Source organism: Mustela erminea, chromosome 8, assembly GCF_009829155.1.
Source record: "Mustela erminea isolate mMusErm1 chromosome 8, mMusErm1.Pri, whole genome shotgun sequence".
In the NCBI taxonomy this organism is placed as follows: Eukaryota; Metazoa; Chordata; class Mammalia; order Carnivora; family Mustelidae; genus Mustela; species Mustela erminea.
This window is the reverse complement of record NC_045621.1, coordinates 8,730,800-8,755,162: the sequence shown is the minus strand read 5'-3', so window position 1 is coordinate 8,755,162 and position 24,363 is coordinate 8,730,800. Positions and strand designations below refer to the sequence as shown.

The 24,363-nt window shown below is 38.8% G+C and overlaps 1 protein-coding gene across 2 annotated transcripts in view; it reads left to right on the top strand.

Moving 5' to 3' along the window:
- The first annotated feature begins 760 nt into the window (after positions 1–760).
- The window catches only part of GTF3C3 (general transcription factor IIIC subunit 3), a 38,002-nt gene continuing 14,399 nt past the window's right edge, over positions 761–24,363 (top strand). Inside the window, exons 1-10 of one of the 2 annotated variants that reach the window (XM_032354273.1) lie at positions 761–999; positions 2,074–2,185; positions 4,923–5,113; positions 6,261–6,384; positions 14,401–14,592; positions 15,094–15,259; positions 18,980–19,127; positions 19,688–19,757; positions 21,602–21,705; positions 22,613–22,784. In XM_032354273.1, coding sequence (XP_032210164.1) covers positions 898–999; positions 2,074–2,185; positions 4,923–5,113; positions 6,261–6,384; positions 14,401–14,592; positions 15,094–15,259; positions 18,980–19,127; positions 19,688–19,757; positions 21,602–21,705; positions 22,613–22,784 — 1,381 coding nt within the window. In that variant the 5' untranslated portion in view covers positions 761–897. The remainder of the gene's footprint in view (positions 1,000–2,073; positions 2,186–4,922; positions 5,114–6,260; positions 6,385–14,400; positions 14,593–15,093; positions 15,260–18,979; positions 19,128–19,687; positions 19,758–21,601; positions 21,706–22,612; positions 22,785–24,363) is intronic. The other variant, XM_032354272.1, reaches the window with a different exon arrangement.

Here is a 24,363-nt window from a genome sequence, read left to right as displayed (position 1 = left end):
TCTGCTACTTATTAGACGTAAGACTTTGGCTTTGAGAATAGCAGCATCTCAAGGATTACTTTTTTAAGGATTACTTTGGGCCAGGCGTCTAATAATCTGCATAAACCAGCGCCCGTCCTGGAGTCAACGAGCAAGAGCGGATGGTAAGGACAGCAAGCGTTTGATTCCTTCTAAAAGTTTGCTAAGAAAAGAGGAAAGCTTGGGTCGGACTGATGGGTGGGACAAGGAGTCCTGATAAACTTGCATACGGACTGGGAGGGAAGGACCCCCGAGCAAGGGGAGGGTTTGAGGATCCAGGAAGACGGAGCCGCTGGTGCCGCTGGTGGAGGTCAGAGCCGGAGGGACTTTCGCCTTCTGTGGCAGGAGACACAGGAAAGTGAAACAGGCATGTGGCTGTGCAGACGGTAACAGTAGGAAAATAATCGCTACAGCAAAGTTCAAATTAATTTAAGGAACAAGCATTCAGAATTAGAAGTAGGAATCCTAATGAAGAATTAAGGGAAACGATCTAGATTAAGGAAAATTTCTTTAAGCACTTTTTTTTTCCTCCTTTCCTTTCCTTTTTTTGTTTCTTTGTTTGTTGTTGTTGTTATTGTTGATTTGTTTTTTGTTTTTTAAAAACTCCCCAATCCTCTTAAATAAAAGAGGCCCAAGCCCGCGCAGCAGCCAAGGTCCCGGGCACGGGGGCTCCGCCCGGAAGCCCCCGCTCCCGCCGCCCGGAAGGAAGCCGGACCAGATGCTTCCGCGGAACCAGAGCGCAGCGGCTGCAGCGCCGGCCGGGCCCGTTTCTCCGGAGAACTCCGGGTCACCGCTCTCGGCGCCCCGGCGCGGGAGAAAGTCCTGCTCTTCCGGTTCTCTGGCCGGGTGTTTGGTGTTGTGTATCCGCACCCCGGAGCCATGTCGGGTTTCAGCCCGGAGCTCATCGACTACCTGGAAGGGAAGATCTCCTTCGAGGAGTTCGAGAGGCGGAGAGAAGAGCGGAAAACCCGCGAGAAGAAAGTGAGGCGCCGCCAGGCCAGGGTTCTTCTCACTGTCGTGTCGCCGGGGTACACCTCGATGTGGGGGGGGCCGTGCCTCGTTCGCCTGGATGGGGCGGCCGGGTCGTCCGCGGCTTCTTACCCAGACCCTGATCCTCGCCTCTCGTCCTTGTGCTGCGCTCCCTTAAAGATTTCCGCCGCCAAAGTCTTGTCTTTGTGGTAGCCTGGTCTGTGGTAACCGTGGTAACTCGTCTCTCCTCCGTTCCCGGCCCCTCCTCCCTCAGCCCCTCACATTCTGACTCGAGTCCCAGCTTTGCCGCCAGGTGTTTCCGGTGTGTTGGGGGGAGCACCTCACCGCCTTCTGGGGGCTGCGGTCCTTCAGCCGACGCCCCGTTTCTGAGGCGTCTCGCACGGCTGTGAGGTCATCTTCCGTAAAACGCGTTTTCTGGTCTGGTACCCAAATTTTCACTCACATAATTTTTCATACTTTAGAACATCTGAACTTCCCTTATCTTCTCACTTAGAGGAAATCCGAAGGGAGATCAAAATGATCGCACCCTTTGGAATTGACGGGTGGGTTCTCTCCCAATTCATGCAGCTACTAGTGACCCCATCTCTTTTCATTTAAAAAGCTGGGATACAGTGGGTAGATTCGTGAAGTCATCAAGGTATTTTAAGTTATTTTTAAAAGATTTTTATTTATTTATTTATTTGTCAGCGAGAGCGCGCGCGCGCACAAGCAGGGGGAGTGGCAGAGGTGGAAGCTGGCTCACTGCCGAACCAGGATCGGGGCGGAACTCAGTCCCAGGACCCTGGGATCGTGACCTGAGCCAAAGGCAGGCACTCAACCCACTGAGCCACCCAGGCGTTTCTTAACATTATTTTGTATAAGTGACTGATGCAGACAGTCATGGGGGATGAGATCGAGGTACTCTGAAATGCTTTGACTGTTCAAATGTGAATTCCACATACTGTATGTGTTTGTAGAGCTCGAGTTTTATAGAAAGAGAAAATGAGGGAAATAACCCTATTCCCAACTGGAGAGAACTAAATCTGCATTATTATTATTATTATTTTTTAAATTTTTCAATCACAGAGTCTTCAGGAAAAAGGAAAGTTACCAGCCGAAGAAAATCCAAATGACTCTGAAGTTCCATCGTCGTCAGGAATTGACTCCACCAAATCGCGGGACAAAGATGTCAATGAAGGTGTGTTAAAATCATCTGTCACCTGCATTAAATATTGAGGGTACCTAACAATTTAATAAAAACAGTGCTTTTTCGTTGCAGTGGTATTCTGTTGTTGATGACCTTGTTTATCAGTAGCATAGTGCATGCTGTGTAATAACGTGCTCAATAAAGATTTGTGGAGTTACTGAATATGGTGATGGTTAGTTTTGTGGGTTATTTTTGTAGAAAAGTTTATTTTTTTAAGATTTATTTATTTTATTTTATTTATTTATTTTTTTAAGATTTTATTTATTTATTTGGCTGGGATCACAGGTAGGCAGAGAGGCAGGCAGAGAGGTAGGCAGAAAAAGGAGAGGGGAAAGCAGGCTCCCTGCTGAGCAGAGAGCAAGATGTGGGGCTCAATCCCAGGATCCTGAGATCACTACCAGAGCCAAAGGCAGAGGCTTAACCCACTGAGCCACCCAGGTGTCCCAAGATATATTTATTTGATTTTTTTTTTTTTATTTTATTTTTTTTTAAAGATTTTATTTATTTATTTGACAGAGAGAGATCACAAGTAGGCAGAGAGGCAGGCAGAGAGAGAGGAGGAAGCAGGCTCCCCGCTGAGCAGAGAGCCCGACGCGGGACTCGATCCCAGGACCCTGAGATCATGACCTGAGCCGAAGGCAGCGGCTTAACCCACTAAGCCACCCAGGCGCCCGATATATTTATTTTAGAGGAAGCCTGGTGGTGTGTCAGTCAGGTGGAGGGACAGAAGGAAAGAGAGAGAATCCTCAGGCAGATTCCCCACTGAGTACAGAGTTCCATGCCACCCAACCCAGGACCCTGAAATCTTAACCTGAGCCAAAATCAAGAGTCAGTTGCTTAACCACTGAGCCACACAGGTGCCTTGTGCAAAAGTGTCTCAAATTGGTGTCAGTATTTGGGAGCCTTTTTAGAGTTACTGTTTTTTATATTAGCTCTTTCAGTTACTAATTACTTCCAGACTATACTCCCCCAGATTGTTGTACTTCTGTGTAAAGTGGCTTCCAAACTACTGCTTTAGTTGTAGGAGATGAGATAGAAATCCAGTGGAAGTCCTCTTGGCTGCCCAGCTGGGTCCTCACACACAGTGTAGTTGTCTTGGTGTGCTGCCTCATTCCAGTCCACAGCTCTGCATGGCCAGATACTAGAGTTGGTTAGTCCCAAACTAATTAAAGCCATCAGAGTCTAACTGATGAACTAGTATGCAAATTCTTTAATTTCCAGTGATTCATACACCTTCCTAGTGATCAGAATACCCATACTAGTTCATAATATCCATCTACCTGGACAAGTGATGTGTGATACTGAAGTATCAGTTATAATGTAGCTTTGTGTGTAGTGTCTGATGGAGAACTAACTACATTGAACTTTCTTGTTCAAGGGAGTACAAGTAGAGGCTTTTTTCTTTCTGTAAATGACCTTCTTTCCACAGAGAATACATACTATTAGGAAAGATAGAGAACAAGCTTTATTCCCGCCTCCTTTGACCCAAGTGGAGAAGAACGGCAAAAAGAAGAGCACATTGGGGTTACTGTTTCTTACCTTGTCAGGCAAGTGGGGTGGGAAAGAGGACTGAAGTTGTTCTTTCCCTTTATCTGCTTAGGGGAGAAATAGCTCTTCCAACATCTGGTCTTCAATGCGTAACTGTAGTGGCAGGCACCAGTGTGTGGTTGACTAACGCTGCCCCTGAGCAGTGGCCATGAGGCCCGCTCTAAAAAAAAGTGATGAATTGAGTCAGTTCTTGCTCATCAGGAGCAGTAGGCATACGTGTATTAGATTTCCTCAGCTCAGATAATCCCATCCGTCCTTTCAAGATATAAAGCTCCCCATTCCCCCGGGAAGGAATCATCCCACCAGAGCTCTATCAGGACCCTTGGTGAGTGTGAACATATATTCAGAATAAAAGAGGTGTCAGTTTTGAACAAGTTTGACAAAGTCTGCTAATTGGAATATATGGCCCCTAGAATTAATTGTCTTTTTTTCTCCTGTACGTTACTGAATATCGCTGTTAAATTCTTGCTGTTGAGTAGCTTTCCTACACACCATGCAAATAGGGCCTTCTTTTAATTTCATTTTCAGTTCATGATTGCTGATAGAGAAACTATAGTTAATTTTTGTATATTGACCTTGAATCCAAGAACCTGGCTTCACTCCTGTGTTCTGGCAGTTTGTACGTACATTCTTTTAGATCTTCTGTGTCCTAATCACATCATTTGTGAATAATGACAGTTTCATTTCTTCCTTCCCATCTTTTGCCTTTTCTCTTCATTTTACGTTATTCAGGACCTCCAACAAAACGATGAAAGGAGTGGTGACGGCATCCTTTTCTCATTTCTAGTAACTGAATAAGGCACCATTAACTGTGTTTGTGGAAAGTTTTTTGTAGATACTGATTATCAAACTAAAGATATTCCCTTCCATTTCTAGTTGACTAAGAATTTTTATTAGGAATGAGTATTAGATTTTATCAAATGCTTTTCCCCTTATCAAGATGATCCTGTGATTTTTTTTTCCCTTTCTGTTACTGGAATAAATTTTATTGATTGGCAGTGTTATAACATACATTTCTTTGTATATTTATTTTGGATGTTCAGAATTCTTAAGATGATTTTTATGATTTTATGAGAATGGCTGTTTGTTGCTCAGAATATGGGTTTTTAAAAATAATTTTGTCTTCCCTTAAACATTAACTATCACATTTATCCAGCATCCTTAACGTGTCTTTCTTCAGGAGAAATGTCAGATGGAGTCAGTAAGTCAGTTCACAAGGTCTTTGCGTCCATGCTTGGAGAGAATGAGGATGACGAGGAGGAAGAGGAAGAAGAGGAGGAGGAGGAAGAAGAAACACCTGAGCAACCCACTGCAGGCGACGTGTTTGTGCTGGAGATGGTTCTCAATCGTGAGACCAAGAAGATGATGAAAGTAAATGCTTCCTTTAGTATTGATAAATGGAATGAAAATGTGGTATAGTAATTGAAAAAGAATCTTTAAATCATACATATATTTAGAAAGAATTCAAACTGTGAGGAAGGAAATACGAGACAACTGTTCCTGGTTTCTTATGTTTAACCTTAAGAGATTTTTTTTTTTAATCTTAGAGATTTTGTACTGTGTACTGTGGTCCATATTATATCTTGATATATAGTTTTTAAATATTTTTTTTTAAAGATTTTATTTATTTATTTGACAGATGGAGATACAAGTAGGCAGAGAGGCAGGCACAGGGCGTGGGGGGCGGAAGCAGACTCCCCGCCAAGCAGAGAGCCTGATGTGGGGCTTGATCCCAGGGCCCTGAGACCATGATCTGAGCTGAAGGCAGAGGCTTTAACCCACTGAGCCGCCCAGGCACCTCATAGTTTTTAAAGATTTCTCTATTAGAGCGTGTGCTTGCTCAAGAGCAGGGGTGGGGGAGTGGGGAGGGAGAGGATCTTGAGTGGACTCCTCACTGACTGAGCACAGAGGCCCCCACAGGGCTCCCTCTCATGACCAACCCTGAGAATATGACCTGAACCGAAAGTAAGAGTCAGATACTTAACTGACTTAGCCATCCAGGTACCCTAGTATAACTTGATATTTTTTTTAACGAAGTTTATTCTAAGTAGATAAATTTGAAGGAAGGAGGATCTTCAGTAGGTTATATTAATAAAAGAAGCTTCCTGACACATAAATCCATTTTGCAGTATCAGGTTCTACATTTGTTGTTATTATAATTAGTCATTAGTGATTCCTGACCACATTGGTTTTTGCTTTTTTCATATATTTTTACTCTGATCTTTCTACTGTAGGAAGTTTGTTTTTGTTTTTTGTTTTAGTTTTCTGAATTATTCCTTTTTGGAGAATATTTTAGACTAATTTCCTGAGATTAATTTTAGACTTCTTCCTAAAGTGCAGACTTTGATGTTAATGAGTCAGTATTGTAGTCATTTATTCCTTAGTTTCCAATTTAGAATGTTGAGAAGTTTTAAAGGGAAATTTCATTTTCATTATCTTCTGCATTTATTAATTTGGTTGGAATTGAAATCTAAAATATTACTATATTTTAGCTAAATGTTGTTTATTTTTTATATAGGAGAAAAGGCCTCGAAGTAAACTTCCCAGAGCTCTGAGGGGTCTCATGGGTGAAGCCAACATTCGCTTTGCTCGAGGAGAACGTGAGGAGGCGATATTGATGTGCATGGAAATCATAAGACAAGGTGGTTTTTGTGGGAATTATTGATTGATAAGAGCAGTTTAATAGTGTGACTTTGAAAATAAATGGAGGACCATTTCACTGTACTGCTTGGAAAATACATTCAGACGCTTGGAGGTGGTGGTTGTACCAGCAGTATGCCACTTTCACATTGAGTAGACGTCATTACCAAGAAAATGAAAACCTGAGTATGACCCAATGAAATACTAATATTTATTGAACTCTGCCAGGCTTCGTTTTTGTTTTTGTTTGTTTTTTAATGTTCCATTTTGGGGTTTTAGACTTCTGTAGCATTAGTCTTTTTTAAATATGGCAAGCCCATGTTAAAACCACTTAAAAAGTGTTCTTTTTTTTTCCCTTTCACTTTCCAGATTAGGCAGAGCTAGATTATTTTAATCTACTTTTTGTAAAAGATACAGTTTATACTTACCATCTTTCTTTAATCTGCAAATCTTGGGCATATTGAAGGATATCTTCATAAGTGACTTTCTGACTAATCACTTAAATTTATTATTTTGGTTTTCTGATGTGTTGCCAAATAATGCCCTACGTAGTGACTTAGGTAGTTGTAATACAGTAAACTCTTAATTTATCTTTTCAATATTTTGGCATTTCTTTTATCTGGATAAGGGTCCTTTTAGAAGTCTTTTTTCCCTTTGTTAATTTTATTTTTCTCGTCATGGTAAATGTACTCTTTAATCCCCATCCGCTGTTTCCCCACCCCTCCACCTACTTCCCATGTGGCAACCATGTTTGTTTTCTACAATTAAGAGTCTGTTCTTGGTTTGTCTCTCTTTTTTCTTTCTTTGCTTATGTTTTGTTTTGTTTGTTTTGTTTCTTAAATTCAACATATGAATGAAATCATAATGGTATTTGTCTTTCTCTGACTTTCTTCGCTTAGCATTATACTCTCTTGCTCTATCCATGTTGTTGCAAATGGCAAGATTTCATTCTTTTTTATGGCTGAATAATATTCCATTATATATTTATCTTATGTCTTCTTTATCCATTCACCTAGCAATGGACACTTGGGTTGCTTCTTTAGTTTGGGTAGTAAAAATAATGCTGCTGTAAACATTGGGATGTTTCTGTATTTTTTGGGTAAATACCCAGTAGTACAATTACTGAGTCATAGGGTAGTTCTATTTTTAATTTTTTTATGTTAAACTGTCTTCCCCATACTGTCTTCCCAGGTGGCTGTACCAGTTTGCATTCCCACCAGCAGTACATGAGGGTTTCTTTTTCTCCACAACCTTGCCAACACTTGTTTCTTGTCTTTCTGATTTTAGCCATTCTGACAGGTGTGAGGTGATACCTCATTGAGTTTTTTGCTTTCTATTTCCCTGATGATGAGTGATGTTGAGCATCTTTTTATGTTGTCTGTGGCCATCTGGAAGTCTTCTTTGGAGAAATGTCTATTGTGCCTTCTGCCCATTTTTAAGTTGGATTATTTGTTTTTTTGGTATTGAGTTGTAGCAGTTCTCTGTATGTTTCAGATACTTACCCTTTATTGGATATGTCATTTGCAAATATCTTCTCCCGTTCACTAGGTTGCCTTTCATTTAGTTCTGTTGTTTCCTTTGCAGTGCAGAAACTTTTTATTTTGATGAAGTCCCAGTAGTTTGTGCTTTTATTTTCCTTGCCTTAGGAGACATATCGAGAAAAATGTTACAACTGATGTCAGAGACATTTTTTTAAAAGATTTATTTGAGAGAGTGAGTGAGTGCATGGAGGGGTGTGGGCAGACTCCTCTCTGAGCAGGGAGCCCAATGCAGAACTCAGTCCTGGGACCCTGGGATCATGACCTGAGCCAAAGACGGACGCTTGACTGACTGAGCCACCCAGGCGCCCAGGTAGCATAGCCTTTTTTTTTTTTTTTTTTTTTTTTTTTTCATTTTAAATTTTAATTAATTTATTTCTTTCAGCATAACAGTATTCATTGTTTTTGTACCACACCCAGTGCTCCATGCAATCCGTGCCCTCTATAATACCCACCACCTGGTTCCCCCAACCTCCCACCCCCCACCCCTTCAAACCCCTCAGATTGTTTTTCAGAGTCCATAGTCTCTCATGGTTCACCTCCCCTTCCAATTTCCCTCAACTCCCTTCTCCTCTCCATCTCCCCTTGTTGTCCATGTTATTTGTTATGCTCCACAAATAAGTGAAACCATGTGATAATTGACTCTCTCTGTTTGACTTATTTCACTCAGCATAATCTCATCCTGTCCCATCCATGTTGCTACAGAAATTGGGTATTCATCCTATCTGATGGAGGCATAATACTCCATAGTGTATATGGACCACATCTTCCTTATCCATTCATCCGTTGAAGGGCATCTTGGTTCTTTCCACAGTTTGGCGACCGTGGCCATTGCTGCTATAAACCTTGGGGTACAGATGGCCCTTCTTTTCACGACATCTGTATCTTTGGGGTAAATACCCAGGAGTGCAATGGCAGGGTCATAGGGAAGCTCTATTTTTAATTTCTTGAGGAATCTCCACACTGTTTTCCAATGTGGCTGCACCAACTTGCATTCCCACCAACAGTGTAGGAGGGCTCCCCTTTCTCCACATCCCCTCCAACACATGTTGTTTCCTGTCTTGTGAATTTTGGCCATTCTAACTGGTGTAAGGTGGTATCTCAATGTGGTTTTAATTTGTATCTCCCTGAGGGCTAGTGATGATGAACATTTTTTCATGTGTCTGTTAGCTGTTTGTATGTCTTCATTAGAGAAGTGTCCGTTCATATCTTCTGCCCATTTTTTGATATGATTGTCTGTTTTGTGTGTGTTGAGTTTGAGGAGTTCTTTATAGATCCTGGATATCAACCTTTTGTCTGTACTGTCATTTGCAAATATCTTCTCCCATTCTATGGGTTGCCTCTTTGTTTTGTTGACTGTTTCCTTTGCTGTGCAGAAGTTTTTGATATTGATGAAGTTCCAAAAGTTCATCTTTGCTTTTGTTTCCTTTGCCTTTGGAGACCTATCTTGAAAGAAGTTGTTGTGGCTGATATCGAAGAGGTTACTGCCTATATTCTCCTCTAGGGTTCTGATGGATTCCTATCTCATGTTGAGGTCTTTTATCCATTTCGAGTTTATCTTTGTGTATGGTGTAAGAGAATGGTCGAGTTTCATTTTTCTACATATAGCTGTCCAATTTTCCCAGCACCATTTATTGAAGAGACTGTCTTTTTTCCACTGTATATTTTTTCCTGTTTTGTCGAAGATTATTTGACCATAGAGTCGAGGGTCCATATCTGGGCTCTCTACTCTGTTCCACTGATCTATGTGTCTATTTTTATGCCAGTACCATGCTGTCTTGGTGATCACAGCTTTGTAGTAAAGCTTGAAATCAGGTAACGTGATGCCCCCAGTTTTATTTTGGTTTTCAACATTTCCTTAGTGATTCGGTGTCTCTTCTGATTCCATACAAATTTTTGGATTATTTGCTCCAGCTCTTTGAAAAATACCGGTGGAATTTTGATTGGAATGGCATTAAAAGTATAGATTACTCTAGGCAGTATAATCTTAACAATGTTTATTCTTCCGATCCAAGAGCATGGAATGGTCTTCCATCTTTTTGTGTCTTCTTCAATTTCTTTCATGAGTGTTCTGTAGTTCCTCGAGTACAGATCCTTTACCTCTTTGGTTAGGTTTATTCCCAGGTATCTTATGGTTCTTTGTGCTATAGTAAATGGAATCGATTCTCTAATTTCCCTTTCTGTATTTTCATTGTTAGTGTATAAGAAAGCCACTGATTTCTGTACATTGACTTTGTATCCTAGCATAGACATTTTAACAACATTATTTCTTCCAATCCATGAGTGTGGAGTATCTTTTCATTTCTTTGCAATGTCTTGAATTTCTTTCATCAGTGTTTTATAGTTTTCATAATACAGGTCTTTCACCTCTTTCACCTTTTTGATTAAGTTTATTCCTAAATATTTTCTTGTTTTTGGTGTAATTTTAAATGGGATTCTTTTGTTTCCTTGTTTCCTTCCTTCCTTCCATCCATCCCTTCTTTCTTTCTTTCTTTCTTTATTTCTATCTCTTTCTTTCTAGTAAGCTGTACACCCAGCATCAGTCTTGAACTCATGACTCAGATCTGGAGCTGCATGCTTTACCAACTAAGCCAGCCGTGTGCCCCTTGTATGGTTTTCTTAATTTCACTTTCTGCTGCTTCATTAGTAGTGTATAGAAATGCAACAGATTGCTGTACATTGATTTTGTATCCTGTGACTTTACTGAACTCACTTATCAATTCTAGTAATTCTTTGGTAGAGTTTTTAGGGTTTTCTATATATAGTATCATGTCATTTGCAGATTATGAGAGTTTTACTTCTTCCCTACCAATTTGGATGCATTTTATTTCATTATGTTGTCTGATTGCTGTGGCTAGGACTTCTAGTACTGTATTTACTAAAAGTGATGAGAGTGGACATTGTTATCTTGTTTCTGACCTTAAGGGGAAAGCTCTCAGTTTTTCACCATTGAGTATGCTATTGGCTGTGGGTTTTTCTTATAAGGCCTTTATTATGCTGAGGTATGTGCTCTCTAGACCTACTTTGCAGTGGGTTTTTCTTAAATCAGGAGTTGATGTTGTACTTTGTCAAATGATTTTTCTGCGTTTGTTGAAAAGATCATGTAGTTTTCATTCTTTATCTTTTTTTATTTTCTTTTTTTCCCTTTTTTTTCATCCTTTATCCTGTCGATGTGACGTATCTTGTTGATTGTTTTGCAAATAGGGAACCATCCTTGCAACCTGGGGAAAATGCCACTAGATCCTAGTGTATGTTTTTTAATGTGTTGTTGGATTCAGTTTGCTAATATGTTGTTGAGGATTTTTGCATCTATATTTGTGAGAGATAGAGCTGTGGGGTTTTTTGTGTGTGTGGTGTCTTTTTCTGGTTTTGGCATCAGGATGATACCTCATAGAGTGGATTTGGAAGTTTTCTTTTCTCTTTTTTGTTTTGGAATGGTTTGAGAAGAATAGGTGTTAACTCTTCTTTAAATATTTGATAGAATTTGCCTGTGAGGTTGTCTGGTCCTTGACTTTTATTTTTTTGGAGTTTTTGGTTACTGCTTTAATTTCATTGCTGCTAATTGGTCTGTTCAAATTTTCTGTTTCTTCCTGCTTCAGTTTTGGTAGGTTGTATGTTTCAAGGAATTAATCCATTTCCTCTAAAGTTGTCCAGCTTGTTGGCATATAGGTTTTCTAATACTCTGTTACAGTTGTTTGTATTTCTGTGGTGTTGGTTGTTACTTCTCCTCTTTCATTTATGACTTTATTTGCGTCCTCTTTTTTTTGATGAACCTTACTAAAGGTTTATCAATTTTATTGACCCTTTTAAAGAACTAACTTCTATTCTGAACTATTTATCTGTTCCATTGTTTTTGTTTTTAGTTTCTATATAATCTATTTCTGCTCTAATCTTTTTAAAAAGATTTTATTGTTAAATAATCGCTGCACCCACTGTGGGACTCGAACTCACAACCCTGAGGTCAGTAACGGCATGCTCTACCCACTAAGCCAGCCAGGCGCTCCTCTCTTCTAATCTTTATTATTTCCTTCCTTTTGCTGGGTGTAGGTTTTATTTGTTCTTTTTTGGCTCCTTTAGGTATAAGATTAGGTTATTTATTTGCTTCTGCTTCTGAAAGGCTGGCCTGTATTGCTATAAACTTCCCTCTTACAACCACTTTTGCTGTATCCCAAAGATTTTGGACCACTGTAGTTTATTTTCATTTGTTTCCATGTAGTTTTTTATTTCTTCTTTGATTTCTTGATTGATCCATTCATTGTTTTGTAGCATGTTAATTAACCTCATGTATTTATACTCTTTCCAGATTTTTTTCTTATGGTTAATTTCTAGTTTCATAGCATTGTAGTCAGAAAAGCAGGGTGGTATGACTTTGATTTTTTTGAATTTGTTGAGACTTGTTTTGTGGCCCAGTATCTGATCTGTTCTGGAGAATGTTCCATCTGTAATCGAAAAGAATGTGTATTCTGTTTTAGTATGGAATGTACTGAATATGTCTTTTTAATCCATCTGGTTTTTTTAGATTTTTATAGATTTTCTGTTTGGATGATCTGCCCATTGATGTAAGTGGAGTGTAAAAGTCCTCTACTATTATTGTATTACTGTTACTTCTTTATGTTTGTTATTAACTGTTTTATGTATTTGGGTTCTCCCATGTTAGGCGCATAAATATTTACAATTGATTTTTTCTCTTGTTGGATTGGGGGCCCTTTATTATTTTATAATGTCCTCTTTGTCTCTTATTACAATCTTTGTTTTATTTTATATAATTTTATTTTATTTTTGTCTTTTTAAAGATTTTGTTTTTTAAAGTAATGCTTTAAGAATGCAATTTGGACCTTGAACTTAAAACCCCAAGATCAGGGGCGCCTGGGTGGCTCAGTGGGTTAAAGCCTCTGCCTTTGGCTCAGGTCATGATCCCAGGGTCTTGGAATCAAGCCCCGCATAAGGCTATCTGCTCAGCGGGGAGCCTGCTTCCTCCTCTCTCTCTGCCTGCCTCTCTGCCTACTTGTGATCTCTGTCTGTCAAATAAAATAAAATCTTTAAAAACAACAACAACAAAAAACCCCAAGATCATGAGTTGTGCAGGCTCTACCTCACTGTCTTTGTTTCTTTGTTTTATATTTAGAGAGAGGGAGAGCCCGCATGGAGGGGAGGGGCAGAGAGGGAGGGAGAGACAGTCTTAAGCAGACTCCCCACTCAGCACAGAATCTCATGTGGGGCTTGATCTCACAACCCTGAGATCATGACCTGAGCAGAAACCAAGAGTTGGACATTTAACTGACTGTACCACCCAGGCATCCCTCCACAGTCAGTGTTTTAAAGTGTGTTTGTCCAATATAAGAATTGCTCTCCTGGCTTTCTCTTGATAACCCATTTGCATGATAAATGTTTTTCCATCTCCTCACTTTGAATCTGCAGGTGTCTTTCAATCCAAAATGAGTCTCTTACAGTGAGCATATAGATGGTCTTATTTTTTTTATCCAACTGTTATCTTGATTAGAACATTTAGTCTATTTACTAAATTGTCTCTTGATTAGAACATTTAGTCTATTTACATTCAAAATAATTATCAATAGATATGTATTTCTTGCTGTTTTGTTACTTGTTTTGTGGTTGTTTCTGTAGATTTGCTCTGATCCTTTCTTTTGCTCGCTTTCATGGTTTGTTGGCTCTCTTTAATGCTATCCTTTGGCACTTGGCCAGCTTAGTTGGTAGAGCATGCAACTCTTGATGTTGGAGTCATGAGTTCAGGCCCCATGTAGGGTGTAGAGCTTACTTTAAAAAATTTTTTTTTTTCTTAGATTACTCATTAGGATAATTTGAGGTCACTGCTTTTTCTTTTCTACTCCATCAGAAACAATCTTAGCCAAACTTTTCCTTGAGGATATTTTGTTTGCTTCCTACTTTCCAATATTACCTGTTCCTTTATTCCAGTTTGTAATTGTTTATTTTCAACAATTATCTTTGATTTTAAGCCCTTGTGATCTTCGAACTTCATTTCAGAAACATTTCAGAAATGTAGACTAACTATTCACTTTGATATCCTCCATTTAGGTGCAGGTTAGCTATCCTTGGTCCATTCATCCATACGCCTATGGTTGTTGGGTCATGAAGATTAAATAAACACAGATGTGATGGTGTTCTTTGGGATGAACTTGCTGAGTTATTGAGCTGCATTTAACCTTAGCAAATGAGGATTTTCACAAGGGATGCATGGTGGAGAGTAGAGTTTTTCATGAAGTTACACTTTGCTCAGAGACAGTAATGCCAAAACACTAATCGTGTATGAACATGAAGTAAAGCAAATTTAATCTAATGTTTATTCTTAAATCTGTTAAGTAGTTTCTATAATTCTGCTAGAGTGTTTTAAAGAGTAAACATTAAAAAAAGATCCATAGCTTGAACATGGGATTGTTGTCATCTCATGCCTCTTTCTTCAGCCAATAGAATTTTTTTTTTTTTTTTTTTTATTCATTATAGCTCCTCTGGCTTATGAACCGTTTTCTACTCTTGCTATGATATATGAGGACCAAGGTGACATGGAAAAATCTCTTCAGTTTGAGTTGATTGCTGCACATTTAAATCCTAGTGACACCGAAGAATGGGTTAGATTGGCAGAAATGTCTCTGGAGCAAGACAATATTAAGCAGGCTATTTTTTGCTACACGAAAGGTAAAAAAAGTTTTTTATTTTGTTTGATATAATGTTATATAATAGGTATTTTCATAATTGTACTTGCTACTCTAGGGTGATGTTAGCTGAAGTATAGTTATTCCTTATATTCTGGCATCCCAGAGGTAAGTATTTGGGGTCTCTCTGCTTTCATGTTTATCAGCAACTTTATGCTGTGATCTAATACAGCACAGAAGTTGGTAGAAGAACAGTACTTTCGATTTCCTGCTGAGATCGTTGTTGGTTCTAAGCTATTCCTTAAGGGTTAACATCACATTAGAGTGACCAAATGAAGATTAATATAGAGATTCAGATTCTGTCTGGTCTTAGACTAAACCTAGTTGAGAGTTCCTGTGAAAGTAGATTTGTTCCAGAATAACCCCCTTGGGTTTATTAGAGAATTAGAGTGTTTATTACATTTTGTGAAAAGGGGATTGGTCATACCTAGGTATCATGAACCCCTTTTTGTGGTAAATCTGTAATTCTTTTTTTTCTTTTTAGCTCTTAAATATGAACCTACTAATGTCCGTTATCTCTGGGAGCGATCAAGCCTTTATGAACAGATGGGAGATCATAAGATGGCAATGGATGGTTATAGGCGTATTTTAAATCTTTTATCTCCATCTGATGGAGAACGTTTTATGCAGTTGGCTAGAGATATGGCAAAGTAAGTTTGGAGAATATTTAGATTCTCCTATTAATCATCTTATTTTACAAATCAGAACACATATTTGAAGTAAATATATTTTATTTTTAATTGAGGTTCAAAGAAGTGTTTTATTTAATACATTTTGTACTTTTCTGTTTTCAAGTCAGCTGTGTGGTGGTTACTTAGAAAAATTTTTATATACAATTGCCTTCAAGTGTTCAGAAGCTTAATAATGGGGCATGTTCTAAAAGGATGATTAGGTTGCCAGTTTTCCATAACTTAGTTGAAGTTATGTAAATTTGTGGTTATATTATTTTAAATTGTTGTAAATGTGCTAATGAAATGTTTGTGATACAGGTTTTTTTTTTAATAATCATTTATCTTTAGTCAGTACTAGAATAACATTTTAAGACAAAAAATGTTCCTTGTAGTTGACACATGCTACTGGCTGTGGTATATATTTTATTCTAAAATATTGTGTACTACTGCATTTACTTCTCCAATATGCTATACATCAAAGCAGAGCATGAACCATTTGGCTAAATGTCTTGTCATAAGCTCTCTATCTAGAGATACCCGTTCTATAGTATTTAAGCCTAGAATCAACCAGCTTCGTCTGGGTGTCTTGGGGTTAACCCTGTTAACCTTGTGGCCATTGTCAAGAAGATGCTTAGCTGTGAAATCACTCCCTGTTATCACAAAGATGGGTTATGTAAGAATACTAGAGGCATTTTTAAGTAATGTGTTGAAACAGGGCAACCCTAAGTTGATCCTCTGATGTATTGAGCATTGAGGAACTTTTCGGGTTATATGCTATTAGTCCCATCTCTAGCTGTCATGTAATTAGCCCACTAAGCCTCTATTTTATGAATAATTACTTGATCTGTGATAGTAAATTTATTTTCCGTTTATATTATTTATAATATTTTTGGGGGAAAGGGTGAGGAGGAATAGTTTTGCCACTGCCATAGAGGTCCTTCCTTACATGGAATTATGTTACCATAACTTCAGTTTATTAGGATTTCTCTCAGATGCTACTTTTCTTTCAGAAATATTTATTAAATGTTGGGCAGTGTATAAAACACCAGGGGATCCAGTTTTGAATGAGTTTTAATTTTCCTTTCCCTGTGGAGTTTACATTTTAGTTGAGGGAGGCAATAAACAAAAACAACCAAATATATAATATGTCAGATGTTGATAAGAAAAATGAAGCAGAAAAGGGATAGGAAGCTGATGTATAGGGGTATGTTATTTTATTTTATTTTTATTTTTATTTATTTTTAAAGATTTTATTTATTTATTTGACAGAAAGATCACAAGTAGGCAGAGAGGCAGGCAGAGAAAGAGGGGGAAGCAGGCTCCCTGCTGAGCAGAGAGCCCGATGCGAGGCTCTATCCCAGGACCCTGAGATCATGACCTGAGCCGAAGGCAGCAGCTTAACCCACTGAGCCACCCAGGCGCCCTTTTTTTTTTTTTTTTTAAAGATTTTATTTATTTATTTGACAGAGGGGGTATGTTATTTTAAATAGTGTGATTAGAGAAGGACTCAGTTCCCTATGTTATGATCGTAATGACCTGAAAGTAAACTAAAGGAAGTATGGGAACAGATATTTAGGGAAGAGTGTCACAGGCAAAGTAAGTGGCAAGTGCAGAAGTGTGCTCTGGGAACGAGCTGAAGGTTTAAGGGAACATAGCAGGAGCTGAGATCTGAGAGGCATCCGGAGGTCACTTGGCTCTTTCAGACCATTGTAAGTGCTTTGGGTTTTACCCTGAATTAGTTTGGAAGTCATTGGAAGGTTTTGAGAAGAGTAGGTGTAATTTGACTTAAACTTTAAATCAGGGGCACCTACCTGGCTGGCTCAGCCATTAAGCACCTTCCTTTGGCTCAGGTCATGTGGGATTGAGCCCTGCTTGGGCTGCCTGCTCAGCAGGAAGCCTGCTTCTCCCTCTTCTTCCCCTGCTTGTGTTCCCTCTCCCTCTGTCTCTGTCTCTGTCTCTCTCTCTCTCTCTCTCTCTCTCTGTCAATTAAATAAATAAATAAATAAATAAAAATTTAAAACAAAACCAAAAAACCCTTTAAATCAGTTCTGTTATTTTGAGGATAGTGTGAGGAGTGGTAAGGGCAGAAGCAGAGAGACCAGTTAGGAAATTATTGCAACAATCTATGAAAGGGATGATAGTTGTTTGGTCCAGGATAAAAGTGCAGGAGGTGGTGAGAAGTATTCAGATTCTAGAAGTATTTGGAAGGCTGAGCTCTCAGGATTTTGTGATATGAAATGGTGTTTGTGTGTGGGTTGGGGTGAGAGAGAGAGACAGTCACAGACAGATAAGGGAAGCGTTCTGAGGACTAAACCCTGAGGTCCTGCAGTGTTTAAAAGTCAGGAGGGTGAGGAGGAAACAGCAGGGAGACTGAAAGGAAATGGACAGTGAAGTTGGAGGAAATGAAGAGAGCCTGATATTCTAGAAATACTGAAGAAAGCGCTTCAAGGAGGAGGGATGATCATCTTTGTGAAGTAGGCAAGGTAGAGCGTGTGAAATGAGGACTGAATGTTGACATTGGAGGTGGGGCGGGAGTTCCTGGGGGATAGGCAGCTCTTTGGAGAAGTTTATAAGAGGAGCAGAGGAATGGGGAGATCATTGGTATAGGTTGTAGGGGTAAGAGATAACTTATAAGTTGGGAAAAAATTATAGTGTATCTGTATTCCGTTGGTATAATCTGCAGTTGAGAAACACACTGAAGAGTAATAAAAGAAGGGACAATTGCTTGAGTGAAGTCCTTGAGTAGGTTGGAGGGAATGGGGTCTAGTGGGGGTTTGCCCTCGAAAGTGGAGAAGGTCGAAGATACGGCCCTGGGTGTCTGTAAGTAGGACGACAAGTAGGGAATATGTGAGACGTTATGATCTGGTTCTCTTGGAAAACTAAAAAGCAAGGTTGTCAGCTGACAGTGAGAATCAGAGCGTTTTAGAGGTTTGAAGAGAAAGATGAGAAGATGAGAAGTCATTGCCGAGTCCTTGGAGCCTACTGCAACATTTGCATCTCCTGGGAGCTTGTTGTAAATGCAGAATCTCAGCTGTATCCCAGCTCTACTGCATCAGAATATGCCTTTGTACAAGACCCCCACTTACTTTGCATGTATGTTCAGATTTGCAGAGTCCTGGGCAAGGTAACTGGTAACATTGCTGACCAGCACCGTGGGCCTGCTTGAGGCTTCTGGTCGTTCATTTAGAGCAAGTGCAGTCGGCGTGGTGGGCTGGAGAGGCGGTGGTGCAGAGCAGGCATATTTGAGTTAACAAGGGTTAGGGTTTTATCAAGTGATTTTATTAGAAGGGAGAGAGGGGCAGGAGAAGCGAGGAGATTATAATGAAGGGAGTATTCGTATTGTTGGTCTGTGGAGAAGGGGAAAAGTGAGGGCAGGAAGCAGCAGGACCGCGGAACAGGTAGACGAGTGCTTGTAGAGTCCACTGAGGTAGAAGAGTTCTTGGACTGAGGTGATGGGGGAACGAGCTGGAACGACAGGAGGTAGCTTTTGGAGAGTGAGATGCTTGGCAGGATGACATCATCTTACTGGTGTTTGCCGGTTTTTTCTGCATCAGCTGTGATTAAGATTTTAAAGAAACGTTTTTCTCTTCCCCAATTTTAAGAAAATGAAAATCATAGGTAATAGATGGTCTAAGCAAAGATAAGAGTTTTATAATCTGAATGAAATAAATATTCATCCATTTTGTCATTTTTTTTTAGGAGTTACTATGAAGCCAATGATGTTACTTCAGCTATTAACATAATTGAAGAAGCTTTCTCAAAACATCAGGGCCTTGTCTCCATGGAAGATATTAACATAGCAGCCGAATTATACATTTCTAACAAGCATTATGACAAAGCTTTGGAGGTAGGAAAATGTAATAGGTTTCTCTTAGATTTTGGACACATTTCTGCATTTTAGAAATTCTACAAATTGGACAATTCCTCACTTTAGTTATATATATTAAGCTACTTATATGCTAAATTATATATTTAAAGTCTGTATTGAAACAGATTTCTAGATTCTGTGGTAATTCCAAATGAAATGTAACATATAGTTACATATGTTACATATATATGAGAGATAAAATCTCTCACCGTTATCCCAGATGCCAGATATATCTGTACTTGAGGGTAGCAGGACTCAGCAGCCAGATGAATTGCTGTGATTCAGTTTCCAAGCTGTTGGGAAAAGTAGTTCGGTTTGATATGGATGAATTCTATATCTTTATTTAAGCATTAGTTCATATGATAAAAAATGTTAATATATCACAGTGGTTCCTTATTTTAAAGAGACTGCTGTTGCTTTTTGTAGTCCATTTATATGTTATAAGGATTATTTGAACGAACTTTATGAACCTTTGCATTATGAAAAGGTTTTCTGTGTGTAACTCTTGCATCATTTCCTTTTTTTCTCTGTTCTTTTAGGTGATTACAGATTTTTCTGGAATTGTGCTGGAAAAAAATACAGAAGAAGGACCTTCCGAGGAGAATAAAGGTTGTAGTTTTCTCTGCATAGGGTAGTGCACATAATCCTCTCTGGTTTATAATGTGGCATTTTGAAACTGATAGTTGATGTTCTCATAGCAGGTTTTCCCAGAAGCATTTTTTTCCTTGTAGAGATTTCATATCTTTTTCTTGTGAATATTTACTCACAAGAAATCTGCTTGAAAAATTCTTTTCAGTCCCTTTTTATTTCTCAGTACATGCATTTGAACATGGCATTTCTCATTTTCTGGGGTCTTTTTAGTGACGTGAAAAAAGAATGGATTACCGAACAGCGTATCAGAAACCTTTAGATCTAAAGCAATTTAATTTTCAAAAAAGGCAAAATACTCTCATTAAAAAATTTCTTACTTCAAACTTAAGCATTCATATAAAAAGTAGAAACTAATATGATTGCTGTCCATTTTTTGAAAACTTAAAATACACAGTTAGGGGTCTAGATGGGGAGTCATACCTGAGGTGTGGCTTGCAGTGTCGCCTTCAGTTGTCTTCCTCATCCCTGCTGTTTTCTTTGTATCACACCCATTAACTGTTCGGTAAGAATACTAGTGTGCAAGACCCTGTCTGAGGTTGTAGCAAAATTGAACTCTGTGGGCAGAGTAGACATCCCTGTTCTTGTATGAAAATTCCTGTGTAATACCTTCCTTCTGCCTCTACCCCATGAGGCTTTTGGTGGGGGGCGAGGGTGGGGGGAGGCACTTGTTACTTGAGTACTGCCCGCTTCAGAATAGTTCCCTCCCTGGCCTGTCATGGTGCCTACAAATTCCATCATCATAGAATCCTTTGGGTTAAGGCATAAGTATGCAAAATCAAAAAGCCTTTTATTTAAACGAACCATCCTAATGGAAAGTAGTCATTCATTTTTACAAACCAGTTGCTGTGCTAATTCGTAGAGAACAAGGCCCAAGATGAGACATGGGACAGACAGACACTAAAGAGGAAAGTTGTTGGGGTACGAAAATCCCAGTTTTTGAAAAGAGTTTTCTTACAAGGTCCTATGCTAGTTGTTTGGGGAATATGCAGATGAAAATGATACTTCCTCCCCACAGGGAGGGAAAGTGGGCTTCAAATGAAGTATATAGTTTAATTATAGGAGGAGTAGTGTGATAATTTCTGTAGTAAACCTGACATTATGGGAGAATAGAGAAGAGCAATATACTAAAGATTGGAGAAGGTTTCTAGAAGCATAATTTAAGTAAAACCCGGGCGGAAGTGCATTGCAGACTGAGAGGTTACAGGTGTGAGAGCACTACTTGGTTCAGACAGGATTAGATAGGGTGCTTTGGCTGAGGATCTTGAGTGTTATGGGTGCTGTGAATGAGTGGGTCGGAGTACAGCTCTAGTACAGCGGAGGAGGAACTGCAATGCCATGAAAGCAGGAATTAGGACATCTGAATAACTGCCAGTTTTGATAGTTTTCTTGGACCTGATCTTGCCTAGAGCTAAGTCTCAAATTATTTTGTAGCTGTGTTTTCTGTTTAGGATCTTTCATCCCAAAAGTTATATTCCTGTTAAAAATTACTGCTGTCCATTGTTTTGAAAATATTAAGGAAAAATTTATGTTCGGGTTTTAATTATAGATATATTAGTCATTTTGTTGTTTAATATATTTTGCTGTGTTTCATAGATCCACCCCTCCTTCCTTCTTTCCTTACTGACAGACTGAAGGAAGTATAAAAACCTAGCAATAGAGTTGGTCAAATTAGAATTGACTGTGGAATCCTTTGTCCTGAATGAAGTAATTGAGATCTTACATAGAGGGTGTAGTCGCTTCATTTGTCCTACTTCCTAAGCTTGCATGTAGAACTGCTTTTTGTCTGTCCGTCTAATCCAAAGCTGGTGAGAATGTTAGCTGCAGCATACCTGATGGTGTGCCCATAGACATCACCGTGAAGTTGATGGTCTGCCTCGTACATCTCAACATCCTCGAACCACTTAATGTAAGTGACATTAAGATCTGCACTTCAGGTACTTCGGATCAAATCTGCATTATTTTCTTTGACAGGAAATTCTAAGAAATTGTAAGTTTACCCCAAATTTCACATTTTTCAATAACCAGGAAGTCACCATAAGCGTAAATCATTTGTGTGTGAATATCTTATAAAAGCTGAACGGGGCTTGCAGTAATTTTTCTTTTTGATGAGAACAATCCAGAGATCAGACTTTGAGATTGGGCTTTTTAGATAGTTGGTAAGTTCTGACAGCTCTTCTCTTCCGCCAACTTTGGACTAAGTATTTCATTGAATAAAAAAAGCTATTGGGAATTTACTTGGCAGACCTTAGGATAAGATATTGAAAACAGTATACAAATCCCTGCCATCCTGGAGCTTTTGTTCTAATGGGATGAAATAGATCATAAAATAAGTATGTAAAATAGGGGATTTGAGTTGGAGATAAATACTCTGGAAGAAAATGAAACAGAAGAGAGAGAATATTGGGGTAGGAGGAGTTGCAGTTGTAAATAGGGTGGTCAGGAAAGGCCTCTCTGGAAAGGTGACATTTGATTAATGACAGAAGTATCAGCAAACACAGAGGCCCTGAGGCTTGGGTGTGTTTAACTTGGCAGAGGAAGAGCACAGTAAGTCAGCGTTAGCTTAGCTTCTACCTTGCCTGCTTGTTACGGGCTTCAGAAGTAATGTGTTAAATGAGTGAATGATGGCAGTATGAGGTCTTTTTAATAGAGATACGGAAATGAATAGGAAAATGATTATTTAAAACTGTTTTTATTAAGCCTTGCTCCTTTTAGGCTTGCCCTGGGTAACTGATAGGAATGTAAAAAGAGAAGTATACATAGATACGCGTATTTGTAATGAAAATTTGACTTTAGCCTTTTATTTTGTGATGTAGCCTCTCTTGACAACACTAGTGGAACAGAATCCTGAAGATATGGGAGACCTCTATCTAGATGTTGCTGAAGCATTTTTGGATGTCGGTGAATATAGTTCTGCACTTCCCCTCCTTAGTGCACTGGTTTGCTCTGAAAGATACAACCTTGCCGTAGTTTGGCTCCGGCATGCAGGTAATTTTTTTGTGGGAGGGAGAAGTTTAATCATATAACTAGGCAAGAACTTACTTTCCTAAGATGGTAATAATTATTTTAAAATGTTAATGTCTTGGTGAAAGTGAAAGTTTCTGGTTTCAGCGCAGTTTCTGAAAGTCGGGGTTTTTTGTTTGCTTATTTTTTGAGTATAGTTGACATACAGTGTTACGTTAGTTTCAGGTGTGTAACGTAGTGACTCAGTAATCCTATGAATGTCAGTATTGTCAGTTGTCTTGGTATGCCACTACCTGATTTCCCCCACACTAATGCTTTGGAAGAGTGATTCATTTAATGGTACCGGCATGAAGTAGGACTAACATGTTTGTGTTAAAAAATATCTTGTATGTGTCTTTCACCTGTCTTAACCATAGGCTCCAATGTTTAATAATAGATTGTCAGACTTGGGGTGCAGTCTAATTTTCAAGAGTTTTAATGAATTGATATTAAATATGTTATTTTGGGGGAAAAGTTAATGTTTTTTGAGTGTTCTTTGAGCTGCAGATGTGCTCAAGATTAGGTTTTATGTATCTTCATTTTATTGCATCTAAATTTATAATAATCTGAAATAATGTAGAAAAAATAACTTAAGAAAAACAACAAAGTTTCTTAAATGTATGAAAGCCAAAATATACTCTAATAGGATTTATATTGAACCCACATAAAAGATGCATTAAAATTTGAGTAGTCTTTGTCTAGAATACTACATGATGGCAGAAAGTTCTAATAGTTCTTAAAATATTACATAATGGTTGAAGGTACTCTATAGCTAGAGAAGCATTGATTGACAGTCTGGGTTATTTTGAGACATCTCGCAGATAGGAAATTGCAGAAAACACTTAGAGATAACTCTTTACCGTTTGGATGACTGAACATGAATACAGGTGTGATACCATCATAAAAACTACAGTATTTGTGGTATTTGAATTTTGAAGACATGAGTGAGGAGTTGGAGATTTTATTGCCTGTTATCAGTTTAACCTGAGGATGATACTCAGCAGAGAGTTGAGAAATTGGAGATTTAGGAAAGCAATTGGAGGCAAAAGTACCATTTTAGGAGGTAATAGCAGTGAAAAAGGAATGAGATTAAAAAAGTCCTAGATTAGTGTTATCACTTTTACAGTGGGGAATTCAACTGATGGGACTTAATGATTAATTGACATAAAATTTGAGGAATAGAGCCCAAGAATCCCCTTCTGAGAACTTGCCCTGAGGAAATAATTGAGTATGACATGAGATAGTTTATATTGGGGGTCATGGAACCTAGGAGCCTGGCAAGTAACAAAGTGAGTGAAGTAGGCAAGTAAAGAGACTCAAGGTAGTGGGGAGAACTGGAGAATCCTCTCTGAAGGATGCTGCTGCTGTTTCTCAAATCCGTATTTTTCAAAAGAATCCAGTAACTTGGGAGTTCATAAAAATCCCAGTTTTAAAAAACATAGACCGTGTATTGTTTTTAACAGCACTATGGCTTAAAAAACGGAACTGTGGGCTAGATTGGCTTGCCAGTTTTTAAACTACGGCTTATATACATGAAAATGTTTACTGCAGTGTTATTTATTAA